The sequence below is a fragment of the Salvia hispanica genome, chromosome 1 (genome assembly GCF_029641045.1).
Source record: "Salvia hispanica isolate PSC_SH4W2 chromosome 1, Shi_PSC_v1, whole genome shotgun sequence".
Taxonomy (NCBI): domain Eukaryota; kingdom Viridiplantae; phylum Streptophyta; class Magnoliopsida; order Lamiales; family Lamiaceae; genus Salvia; species Salvia hispanica.
Genome location: NC_142692.1, coordinates 15367614 through 15381334, shown reverse-complemented (window position 1 = coordinate 15381334; position 13721 = coordinate 15367614). Strand labels below are relative to the sequence as shown.

At 34.8% G+C, this 13721-nt stretch overlaps 2 protein-coding genes across 2 annotated transcripts; both read left to right on the top strand.

Annotated features, from left to right (window-relative positions):
- LOC125223506 (peroxisomal nicotinamide adenine dinucleotide carrier) lies at positions 1-7210 on the top strand. Its single transcript, XM_048126684.2, has 11 exons — positions 1-369; positions 524-601; positions 702-776; positions 4698-4828; positions 4908-4962; positions 5157-5258; positions 5917-5985; positions 6060-6167; positions 6271-6339; positions 6521-6572; positions 6676-7210. The coding sequence occupies exons 1-11, from the start codon at positions 289-291 to the stop codon at positions 6858-6860; spliced, it is 1005 nt and encodes a 334-aa protein (XP_047982641.1). The 5' UTR covers positions 1-288; the 3' UTR covers positions 6861-7210.
- A 373-nt stretch (positions 7211-7583) lies between these two features.
- LOC125218457 (signal peptidase complex subunit 2-like) lies at positions 7584-11135 on the top strand. The gene is made up of 5 exons (XM_048120128.2): positions 7584-7744; positions 7896-8047; positions 8422-8503; positions 10634-10776; positions 10849-11135. Exons 1-5 carry the CDS (start codon positions 7640-7642, stop codon positions 10943-10945), a joined length of 579 nt encoding a protein of 192 aa, XP_047976085.1. The 5' UTR covers positions 7584-7639; the 3' UTR covers positions 10946-11135.
- The last annotated feature ends 2586 nt before the right edge of the window (positions 11136-13721 follow it).

Here is a 13721-nt window from a genome sequence, read left to right as displayed (position 1 = left end):
TGTGAAAGAAAATCCCATCTGAAAGGAATTGAAAATTAAACCCCTATAGTCATCTAAAGAAGAACGCTGATAAATAAGGATTAAGGATATTAATCAATTGTCCATTTGATAGTGATTTTGGTGTTTGAAGAGAAGAGAATAGGCACTTTCCGCGTGTTTTTCAACAATTTAAGCACGCAAGCTTCCAAATTCGGAGATACTCAACTCTATTTTTTTCCTTCTCGCTCTAGATCTCGCTTTCTCTCTCTCTTTCATTTCCCCAAATTCAGTCCTTCAGTTTCCGGAATTATGTCCGACGCTTTGATCAACGGCCTCGCCGGCGCCGGCGGCGGAATAATCGCTCAGCTCATTACATATCCTCTCCAAACTGTAAGGATTTTTGTTTGTTTTTTAATTTTATTTTCATCATATATTTTTTTCCCTTTTACTTTTAGTTTGAGCTCTAAATTGTTCAGTTAATTTTATTCTTTTGAGGTATTGGATGTAGTGGAGTGAGTATGTTCACGATCCTTCGTTTTGCTAGGTAAATACTCGGCAACAAACAGAGAGAGATCCGAAGAAGGAGAGGAGGAAAATTGGGACTTTAGAACAAATGTATCAGGTCATCTCTCTCTCCTGTGGTCCAATTTTGAAATTCTACTGTTAATCTTCTAATTAAATTATTCACTTTCTGCATAATGGAACCTTGAGATCAAATGCAGGTTGTAAAGCAGGAAGGGTGGGAGCGGCTATACGGAGGATTAGCGCCGTCGCTCGTCGGCACTGCTGCTTCTCAGGTCAGTTTTTTTATTTTAATTTTACTTTTTTTCAGCTCTTCCCTTTTCCTCGGTTCTGTGGTTTTAGCGTGATGACATCATGTATAGCTTTCTAATTTTTTTAGTGTATTTTTTATTGCCTACACAATAAGCCTAGAAAAAGAGCTAGGGTTTTGCATATCTTGATTGGAATTATGGCTAATAACTTTGGGGAAAGTATTTTTTTTTTGTTCAAGAAATTTAGGTTATTATTAAAAGTGCTGCAAATTGTTGATTTATGCCGTTTCCCTAAATTATTAAATGTAACTTATACGAGCTGCCAACATATGATGAAGACTGAAGCCCGACGAAAAGCCTAAACAATATTGTTGGGTGAATGTGGTCCCGCTCATTGAATGGTGTGCCGTCGGTATTTGCGTGTTATAATTGGCCTTTAGTATAATTTATTTTGGTTGTTAGGCATAATGGAATAAAGTATAATTCTTCTGCCTCGAAAAATCAAACTGAACTGTGTAAAGATATAGTACTATATTGGTACTACTATAGTACTAGTATTATTTTACCGGGAATGGATCCCCTGCTGTGTTAAAATCACAGCAGGGGTTGCTGTGGAGCTAAACGCAGCTAATTACACTCAAAACGCAGCCTCACTTCTCTTTTATCACTGCTGCAACTTACGGCACAACAACAAAATTAATGGTGCTTTGTAATTTTCATAATATAATATTTATATTTATTGTGTTGAAGATAATAATATTATCATTATTTGTATTTTTAAATTGAAATAGTGCTGCTGTGTGGGCCACAAATGGTGTATCATTATGTTTCTTTATGTTACGATTTTTTTTTAATAAATGGAGTAGTATAATTATTTTATCAATATTCATGCTTTTAAATAGAAATGAGGCCGCGTTTTGAGTGTAATTAGCTTGCGTTTAGCTTCACAGCAGCCCCCCTGCTGTGATTTTAACACAGCAGGGAATCCATTCCCTATTTTACCAATCTATACCACGACGAAGATGCTCTATTATTTATTCTACGATGTAGATACTTTCATCTAGTACTGTATTTTACCAAGCTATTCCCCGATGAAGATACTCTATTATCTGACCTGTATCCTACTCTTAAAGATTGGAGTTGACCCTATCTAAAACAAAGGTTAATTAGATTGTTCAAAACTTCAAATACCCTGGTTAGTGGCCCTATCTTGTGTTTCTTCTGTCCCTCTTTTATAGATGTAAGGAGAGAACGGATAAAATAAAACCAATGAATTGCTGTATTGATGTATACAATGAGACAACAAACACATTATGAGACCATATTTGGGTAACAGTAAAAATCACCATCTACCTTTATCCAACTAATTACTTCGTGCACTTTCCTTTGTCCAACTAATTAATTCATGTTTATGAGAACTGAGCCCTAGGGTTAACTGCACTTTTAGTATAAGCTCCAATGAAATAGTAATAACTAAAGCAGAAATTTCTGGTGGGCATGTACTTTCAGATCAAGGAGATAATAAATTTTTTACGTAGAAAAAACCTCTTGAATACAAGGTGGAATATTTGTATGTCCCATAATATACAGGCCAAATGATTTAAGCCCAATAATATCACTTACACCACGTCGTGTTTGGGGTGATCTAAGTTATTGTCGGAGGTGTCTACAATGCAGTTGTGGCACCACTAACAAGTGCGATGGTAACCGAGGGAAAGGGTACCATGGGCAAGCTGGGTGGTGAAAAAGATATTTTCTTTTGTTTTCTTGAAATTGAAAGGGGTACCTTGAGATTGTTTATTTTTCCCCCAAATAAGCCATATATAAAGTGATGTCATTTTGGTGATATGGGACACCCAAATTTTCCACATCAGTACATGTGAATGTGGTCGGATTTTTGAATGCTGGAAATTGGCCTGGGATATGATTGAAAGCGTTTGGTATTTATTGGGTAAGAAATTGTTATTTGCAGTGTATTGGATATTTCTTAGAACAAATGATACTATTGGGTTAAATTATTATATTTGGCCAGAAGAATATTTTGTTGGAGTATGGACCTTGATGTATTTTAGACCCAATATGGTCCCTATCCTGACTAGGATTTGTGTCCTTAGGATATACATATTTCCTTATGATATGTTTCCTAATATGACAAGAATTATGGTTCTCTATATTGCGTATACATAGAGAGATGTTATCTCATTGTAAATTTGCGACCAAAAATTATATAGTGAAATATTTGGTTTGACATCTCCCTCAGACGTGGATATACATAGTATTGAACTAGGTAAACAGTTTATGTGTTCGTCTCGTTTATATCCGTGAGTATCTGTGTTTATTTACCAACAAATGGTATCATAGCCTAAGGTTCGAGTGAGAGAAATCACGAAGAACATAGACAGCACCCCTAGGGTACAAGCCGAAGACTGAGGTTGTCGACAGTGCACGTCGGGTGCTGTTTTTTTAAAGGGTATACGAGTGGGACGAGCAGTAGAGATGGAGACGCATGGTCACGGGGGAAGCTGGGAGAGATTACCCTCGACAGTTGTCGGTTAAGGGGACCCGACGTCCCTCTGTGGCTCTCAGCAACGGAAGGAGTAGGAGTAGTGCGTCGCATGTTGGCAGGGGTGAAGCCAGGTGTGGGTGCCCTCGGCAGGAGGTGTGACGTAGGCCACAGGCAAAGGGCACCGCAGGCAGCTGGGTGTGCTGGGGCTGTGGGCGGCGTACGTGCAGGGCAGGAGCTACGGTCGGGCTTCGGGTCAATGGGAGACGCGAGAACGGGTGCTGAGGGCACCCCGACATGTGAAGGGGTGCTGGACGTCGTACCGCGGGGCGTTGGGGATCGAAGGCTCTCAGCAGGCCTCAGCAGGTGCGCAGGGGCTATGGATGTCAAGGGATGGGAGCATCAGAAGCCGAAGGCCCTTGGTATGCCTTGGGAGGCGTCGATGCGAGCAGTTGACATCGTGTCAGAAGGCGCTGCAGCCAATGGGAGTCATAACCTTAGCTATGGCACCTCGACCGCTGTGTTGGAGTGCAACAATCGAGGTCAGCATTAGCGACTTGCAGGGTCAGTGTGCGGGTGCACGATTTAGGCGACATGCACGGGTCAGTGGGTGCCAGCAACGATGGTTGTGGCACGACGCAGGTGCAAGCGTATAGTCATGTAGGGTCCACACACTTAGGGCGCAGCCGACATGTGGGCACAAGCCGAACGCAGTTCTGTCAGGCGGCTGAACAGTGGGAGAAAAGCAGTTTGCCCGGTCGGCGCCAACAGGTGCTAGCAGGGCCATCAATGTTAGGCGCATGCAGGCTTCCAGTGCGGCCATAAGCTTAGGCGATGCTAAGTGGATGTAGGGTGCAGATCAAGAAGATGTGGTTACTTGAGAGTTGTCAGGCTTCAATATGCTTTCTATCATGTCTTGGATTGTTTTTACTTATGAGTTGTGTACTTATGGTATGCTTCGTAGTGTGATTAGGATTAACTTGTCTATATTGCCTATAAGTATAACTGCTCTCTCATTGTAAATTGTGCGGCCAAAAATTATGTAGGAAACTCATGGCTTAACATTACCTCCATACGTAGATACGCATAGTATCGAATTGATAAACAATTCATGTGGTCGTTTCATTTATATTCGTGATTATCTGTGTTTACTTCCGAACATATCCATAATACTAATAACAGGGATATCCATAGTAATAACAGGGACACGGTTAAAATAAATATGTGCACAAATCTATGACAAATTGTTATCATAAATCTATGATGTTAAATCTTGAGAACTACTATGAAAAGTATAATAGTTAATAGACTCTACGAAATTGTGAAATACTAGATGAAGTATAAATTCATGGTTTTGTTTTTCCAGATGTCCTTGGTAGCTATGAGTAAAAAGTTTAATCAAGATGTCTGGTTCTTATGTAACTGCTACTCTTATTTTACAGGGTGTTTACTATTATTTCTATCAAATATTCAGGAACAAGGCCGAAGCTACTGCTCTTGAGCGAAAGAGAAATGGCTTTGGTGATGGATCAGTTGGAATGCTTTCATCGCTTGTAGTTGCTGCTATGGCTGGGTAATACAGTATTTGGATTTACAATTCATTTTGCACAAGGTGACTGATGACATTAAAGAACTTTTCTTTTTTTTAACAGGTGTGTAAACGTGCTGCTGACAAATCCTATTTGGGTGGTCGTGACTCGCATGCAGGTCATCATTCATCCTGTATCTTTGCTTAATTCAATAAAAATTTCTCTGCATTAACTGTTTGAGCGGTGCTAAAAGATTCTCAGCATTAACTGACAATTGAACATCAATTTATCAAATATGATTAAATGTTCAAAGAAGCTACTTGATGTTTTTTGTTTGACGTGTAATTGGTTTATTCCTGGTGAAAAATGCAGACACACACAAAGAAAAGCCAACCAAGTTCTACAGGTTTGCTGTCTCCTGAGGATGTAATTCCTTCTGCAGTGGAACCTCCTCCCTTTGGTACTAGCCTTGCGGTATGTACATAATTTGAATTTGTTTTATTAGAATGCTAGAAAATAATATTTGCACATAAAGTGTTTCGCTCATTCACATATAAGTAGTGTTCACTCATTGTGACTAATCAACTCATATTGGACCCAGAGTTACATTTGTGACTTCGTCAAAACATGCTGGAATATATATAGGTTGCCTCATTTGTTTGGACAGGTTCACCATAAAGTCATGGTGTAGACCTATCGCTTGAATTGATTTATCTTTTTTTGGTGTTTTAATCTACTCTCCTTTGAGTGGGAAAGTATAGTAAATTTTTCTGTGGTGGATTCCCTGAACCCAAATAAGTAGATTTGATATATATTCTGTTGTTTCACATATGTTCCTTTACCCTTTTTGTGACTGTTGTTGTTTGACCATTAACTTTTAAGTATGTAGTTTAATAAAAAACTGCTGCTGCTCTCATACTATGCCTCTCATATTCTTACTTCCTCAGTGCCCTTCAATTTTGATGACCTTTATTAATTTTATCATATTTTGCCTCCCTAAACTTATTATCAGTTAATTCTGATAATGATGCTTCTATATGGCTTTGACTTTAAATGAATTTAGACTGTGTACCATGCACAAGCACTATATTCTTAATCCTCTTCGGCTACATGAGTATGTTCTTATCCTCAGATTCAAGAAGTTTATGGTGAAGGGGGAGTCTTGGGATTTTGGAGAGGTGTTTTACCCACCCTGATCATGGTATGTGCAAAATTACTCTTAAGTCTATGTGCAATTGCTTTCTTATGTATTGATAATCATTGATGTTGTCTCAGGTAAGCAATCCTTCAATACAGTTTATGCTGTATGAGACTCTCTTGAAGAAGCTGAAGAAGCGACGGCTTTCAAGCAATAAGGGTAACAGTAATGTCACTGCCTTTGAGGTAATTTTTTTTATTTCTCGAGTGTATCTAATACTTCTGTATCTAGATTTTCATATATTATTGTGCTATTGGTTCTTAAAGATTACTACATAATAATGGTTAGATATTTTTGTTGGGAGCTATGGCAAAACTTGGAGCTACAGTAGTGACATATCCTCTTCTGGTCGTCAAGGTAACACTAAAATTTTATTGCAGAATTTCTACATGATCAGCCTATTCTATAAGTAGGCTCCACATGAAATATGTTAGCAGATAGTAGTATTCATGAGAATGCATAAAATCGAGCAATATCTGATGTATAGTGGCTGTTTCCTTGGGATATTTAACGTTACTTGAGGTTTCTCTTCTGGCAGTCACGGCTTCAAGCAAAGCAAATAGTTGCAGACAAAAGGCATCAATACAGAGGTTTGTATAAGTGGCTGCATTCTGGACTCTCATCAGAAACATACCACCTCAAATCCAAACAATTTATAGATTAGTTGAGAGGGTGCTGTTTGACAATGTGCAGGCACCTTGGATGCCATCGCAAAGATGATAAGATATGAAGGTTGCTATGGTTTCTATAAGGGCATGAGTACAAAAATCGTACAAAGCGTGCTTGCAGCTGCTGTGCTTTTTATGGTGAAGGAAGAACTTGTCAAGGGTACCAGATGGTTGTTATCGAATGATCCGGTGAAACTGAAACAACGGTGATGTGCTCCTGTGTCGGGAAATTACTGCTGCCGGGAAACTTCTACTACTGGAATCCCAAAATGAATACATTAATAAATATAAATGTTATCAACAAAATGGAGTATCATTTTGTGGCAGGTTTGCTTTGCTGCTGCGTGGGTTATGTGTACACTAGTCCGCCAAGTCTGTAACGTGGACAGAAAATTGATGTTCAAATTAGTCTTCAGATTATTGATCATCGTGCTACTATTCAACAATGTAATGTAACGTATTAAATATATCCTATTCAACAATGTCAGGGTAATGTAACGTACTCAATATAATCCAAAAGGCTAAAATACCCATATTCTGAAGTGGGTTTGGTGGATTTAGGCACTTTCTTAAGTATATCTGTTACAAAACTATTTACTCCGAACTAATTTTCTAGAATATATAAAAAAAATTTGTTGGAAAATATACAAATTCAAATTTGGGATTTTAAACCAAGGTTACAAAGGCGTTTTTATTTTAGTCAATCTCTTATAATAATATCGTGCACAATAGATAAATAATGTTTCGAATTTCGATGCTTTCAATTTAGCACAGCAAATTGACATTAATGAAATGTACACACCAAAATCTTAAGGAAGCTTAAAATCATTTATTTAAGCTAGATTTATTAATCTAAGCCCAGCCCATACGGGTCGACCCGAATAAAGCCCGGCCCAACTATGAGAATTATCTTTACGTCGTCTCTTTCTTCCTGCAGTCATACATACGGTACAATTTGTCTTCCGACAATAACCCTAGAATCAGAGAAAATGCAGGAGAAGAAAGTGGAAAATCCCGCCAATAAGACCCCTAAGAAGACCAATCTGCTCGATCACAATTCCATCAAACACATTCTTGACGAGTCTGTCACTGAGGTTTGCGATTTCTTACGCATTTTCATGATCAATTTTGGTGATTTTAATGAAATTTGGGAATTTTCTTCATTTTGATTTTTTCTACCTGATTGAATGGTTTGATTCGAAATTGACTTGGATTTGACTGGTTTTCAACTTATTCTGGTTGTAGATCGTGACAAGCAAAGGGTATCCTGAAGATGTAAGGATGAGTAACATTCGGTTACTGATTGGGGCGATCATCATTGTTATTGCCCTCTTTGCGCAGTTTTACAACAAGAAGTTCCCCGAGAATCAGGACTTCCTCATCGGTTGCATCGTTTTATATCCTTTCTCATTCGCCTAATTTGTTAAGTTCGATTTTTTTTTAGATTTTTCTGGAATTGGGGATTGTGATCGATTTCCCTTTTCTTTTGCTTCATTCGTTTATCAGCTTTGTTAGATTGGTCTGGTTGATAATTGAAAAGAGCATTTCTATAATGACTGATAGGGAAAAACACAACCTTCATGCGTAATGTTATTTATCTTCTATTGTTTCTCTAAAACATACTCACTCCACTATGGATTACAAAAGTAATGGTGCCTTTACATTTTTGAGTGTCTAATTCACCAAAAACCGTGAAGGGTTATTACTCATTTGACGGTTCGTGTATCTCTGTTTGAGAAGTGTACTGTTTTTTGATCCTTGACACTGGCAAGTATGTTTTGTTCAATGGGATATTGCAACTGATTATAAACACGAAGGAAAAGAATGCCATTCTATTCACCTATCCTCCACCTGTAAGCTCTAACTTTTCTCTTTCATGCGCTGTATGTTATTGTTCTTAGTTTTCTTTTTATTCTATGTGATTCGAAGTACCATGTGGCATTGGTATTCTACATAGTAACAGATCTTTTAATTAGTGTTTTATTGAATATGTTACACATAATACTAGTTTTGGCATACTGTGAATTATGTTTAACTTTGGGTCTCTCAATGTGTTTCTTCTTGTTTGAAGTTTGAACATATGATGTTCAGCCTGCTTTCCCTCTTAACTCATGCTGCGTCATGTAAACCAGTGCAAAATATGTTTCTCATTTGACCGTATCCATAATTCTCATGTTCCGATCATTTCATCTTTCACTTTTTATGTTTTTTTTCTTTCTATTTTCCTGAAACCTGTCAATGTAAAAGTAATTTTTCTTGATTGATAACTTTGGTATTTTATCTAGGGGATGTTCATGGTTTTTTGAATGATCTGATGGGGTCATTTGTTCTATTATAGAGATTATTGGTTTTCATATATTTCTCTTCATTATATAGACTTAGGCTATTCTTGATATCACTGTCAGAGCAATGTTATTAAACTCCAACATTTAGAAACAATGTTTTGTACTTAATTAGTTTCTTGCAATTTTACTTTAAATTAAATTGTCAGATTGCCTAGGTTCCTGGGGCTAAAAGGGCTTTTCTTTATCTCGCATAGTCTAGAACCCTAGAAAATGGATGCATATATCCAGAGCTGCAGAGCATTAGGATACTCGGATTTTTTAACCCAAGTTGATTTAAATCGATATGATCTTGTATTAGAAAATGATGACCTTCTGTCTCAGCTTGGTTTCCCCTGCATTTGAGTATAAGTATATTCTAAGAAGAAATTTCATCCCGCATCTAGTTTTATATTTGCTCCTATACCACAAATGAAATACTCTTCTCAGTGTCTCACTCTCATTGTAGTTTCCCACTGATATACATACTTCGTAGTATATGTGGTGTTACCTTTACCAGAGCAAAAATATTAATTTCAAACTGGGAAACATTCTGGTTACTGTATAGTATCCAGATTACCTGGGCTATTTCTTGGGGTTTGCATAGTAAACTGTTTGTATTAGCTATGCTAAGGTCATGGTTAGTGTTTTAGATCATGTATTAGCTTACATGGGTTGACCATATCGCTGTTAATCTTTCATAAGATTTGTATCTCGATATTGCTTCTTCTCTACTCTTAATTGTTAAATGAAACTTTAGCTTGTCTAAATGGTTTATATGTCCTTTTTCTTGGATAGATACTCATCTTATATTTGTTTGCTTTTTACTTCTAAGTTCATCATCCTATTGGGGTCTAATCCCTCTAGACTTGAAAGGTGTGATGTTAATATTTTGAGAGCTCAAGTTGTTTCAGGTTCCCTTTTTAATCTATTTCTGTTATAGAAGAAAATCTTAGATGAACTTTAAGTATTAATAGAAGTTGTTAAACTCTCTGATATTGTATTGTCTTCTTATTTTAGTTGTTTATGGGAATCCATTTAAGGTTAGGAAATCCCATTAGTTTGCTTATTTTCACTTTTTTTTTTCCCTCCTGATTGCATGTTTATGTAAAAGAATGACTTTCTTCTCATCATGTGTTTCTTATGTCAGTAAATTGAATGTACATTGTACAGCAAGTCTCATATGAACAATCAATGATCATTAGTACACTATCTATTAGCCTATTTATTTTTCATTTGAGCTGAGGTTTAGGGTTTAGCATGGTGATTATATCATGCCTTCCAAGTTATTTTCCCGAGGCATACTGTTCAAAGAAATTAATTTAGAAGTCTGGCACAACAATATCATTTGTAGTAAACAGAGTTTTGTTCCAATCTGTGAAAGATTTGGATAGATTTGTTTCATAAATTATCTTGTAGGTTGTCTGGAGTAACCAGGTCGAGATAAACTTATATAAGAAGCTTACCGTAGGGATCTTTCTGGAGTGCCTCGGTGTCTATGTTTCACTCTGTAATCATTGCATAGTAAAATTCTCGTTTTAGAGTTAAGAAGAAAAGATTCATAAATCATGATTACCTACTCGATTTTTTTCATATCACTATTCACATTTTATTTTGTATGTAAAGAGAAACTGAAACATATCTGCTGAATTGTTTCAACAGGATTCTTTCAATTCTACTGGGTTAGTAGTGACTTCTAAGATGCCAAGATTCTCAGACATGTATACACTTACCATAGCCAGCGCAGACCCCAAATCGATATCTGCAAAGCCATCAGTTGAATTTACCAAAAGTGTTACTAAGTGGTAATCTCTCGACTTTCCCAGCCATAGCCGAACAACATTCCTGGTACTAATTCTGTTTGCATCCTTTAATAGGTTCACTAAGGATGGAGTTTTGGTGGAGGGATTTTTCTGGAAGGACGTCGAGGGACTGATAAATGATTATGCCAAAGAATCTAAAAAGAGCAAATAAATTTCAACTTGTAACATATACCAGTGAATTGCATTCATGCGGACTAGTTTACATGGTAGAACAGTAATTGAAAGTGAGAGTGAATGGGTTTTGTATTACAAATATGGTTATCAAAATTTGGGCAGGATTACTGATACAACTCTGATTAAATTAGTACTACAAGTAATGATGGGAAGAATTTACAGATTTATATTCCATGGTTTTTCTTGTTTGGTTTTTTTGTTTCAGCTGCTCCATGATATTTTTGCGTGAAGTTAGCATCATTCTATGTTTGTTTACATTGGTTATTTTAAATTCCATATTCTTATGAACATTCTTAATTAAAGCTCATTTCATTAAAAGTGGTAGTGTATCCAGCCTTCCGTAATACTCTATTTGTCTGCGAATGGGAGTCTCAATTCATTTTTATTATAAATAGTAATAGGTCTGGCATTCAAATAACTCATTTTCCTCATATTTCATTTAAAACTAATCTATATCTATATCTATATCTATATACTACTCCCTTCGTCCCATTGGAGATGATCCACTTTCCTTTTTAGTTTGTCCCAACTAAAATGACATATTACTTAAAATGGAAATACCTTTATCTTTACTTTATTCCTCTCTTACTTTACTCTCTCCTCTCAACACACAAATTAAATTTGCCTAAAATCTCGTGCCACCTAAGAAAGGGGTCATCTTCCTTGGGACGGAGGGAGTACTAAAAAGGGAGGGTTGGATGGAAAGACAATATTGTCATTTTTGGACGGAAAATACTCCCTCTATCCCATAGAAATTGGCTATATTTCCTTTTTCATCCGTCTCATAGAAATTGGCCATATCCATTTATAGTAACCTTTTTCTCCTTCTTTTTACTTTTTCATTTATGGGCTCATCATTCACTACACAATTTCAACTACTTTTTCTCTTTCTCTCTTACTTTACCAAATTACGCATTAAAACTTGTGCCAACCATAAAGAGCCAATTTTTATGGGATGGAGGGAGTATAAAGCTATTTTGTTTACCCTTTTGGTCATTTTGAGAAATGACAACCATTGGATAGAAAATTGGTCCAATTAAATGATAGCTTGCCAATCAAAATTTAGAACAATTATAATAGTATGCATTTTTATATTAAATTTATTTTAATTCAATAACTGATTTATTAAATATTTTTATAATCTTTTAGATATTAAAATTATCGTATGCAATATTAAAACTAAATTTATTAATTATATTTAATATTAAAGCTATATAGTGTGTAAATATATTTACATTTAAATTTAGTGTACATAATTAACGGAAATAATATGAAATTATATATATTTAAAATTAAATCTAACTTATAAAGTCTGTATAACTTCTTAATATAAATAGTATTGTAAATTGTCACATTATTCAAAACTCCCAGATGCATAAAATATTATTGTTATTTTAAGTAATAATTTAATTTTTATACGTATATGTGGCAGGAAGTAAGAAATTTATTCTTTCTAATATTAAAAATTCATTCAGTCTTTGCCATATATATCAAGTTATGCTATGGTCTGAAGTTAAACAGAAGAAATAAATAATCAACTAAACTGTGATTATTGGATAATACAAATTTTTTAACTTGACTTCTCAAAGAAGTTTTAAATTTTTATTATTTAAATTATTCATATATTTAATGTGGATATGTTTAATATTCTAGAAAATTTTCAATTAATTTTTTAAATTAAGCTATTAAATTTTAATTTACTTTTTATTTGGATTAATGACTACCATAGCACTATCAATAAATATTTTTACTCACACATATTTTCTTTATTTGTATATCTTATTCTAATTAAGTCATATTCTTTGAACATAGTTACACATCTTCTTTTTGTCATTAATTTTTATTGTTTTTACTTCATTTAAATTATAAATTAAAAATATATAGATATTTCATTCATTAGAGAGTAGTAAATTCTTCATTTAGAGTTAGACCAGATAAATACATTTATGTTTTTTTAAATCTCCACATTGATTAGAATTTATATTTTCTATATATTTATTATATTTTGTATTCATTAATTAAAACTCTTATGTCATGTGCATAGCACATGTGTTAATACTAGTATATACAAATAAGACTCATTTCATTAACTTTTTTCCACCCATTTTTCTTAACATTTCTTAAAACCCGTGACACCGAGAAATGAGACTCCTAACGGCGAACAAAGGGAGTAACAGAAATCATGTGAGGGTCCTTATATCAATAATGACTTAATGCAAAATTATTATGACATGTCTTACATTCGGTTCGGTTTTCAATGTTATACTATTTCGGGACTAAATATATACTGTGTTTGGCTCATGAGTTTGAATATCGCAATTCAATTCTATATGGATTATCATGTATAATTAGTCATATAACTAAATAATCGCACAACTCAATTCTAGACTACATTTAATGATTAATTTATCTAATAAACTGAACAATCACCAAATGATAAATGAAAATTGTATATAATGAACTTTTTAGATAATTTATATTGAAAATTGATTCAAAATATGAATAAATTTAAAATGAATTACATATTATCATTCTACAACAATTTAGAAAATTATTAAAATTTAAATAAATATCAATATTAAGAAAAAAAATAATTTAATTGAATATTGTATAATTATTTCGAATTAATGTGAAAATTCGACATAAACTTTTCATACAATTTTCTCTTTTATTACTAATAGAATAATTAATAACAAAACCAATTTGTATAATTAGACATTATACTGCAATACTCAACAACAATCTACACTGCA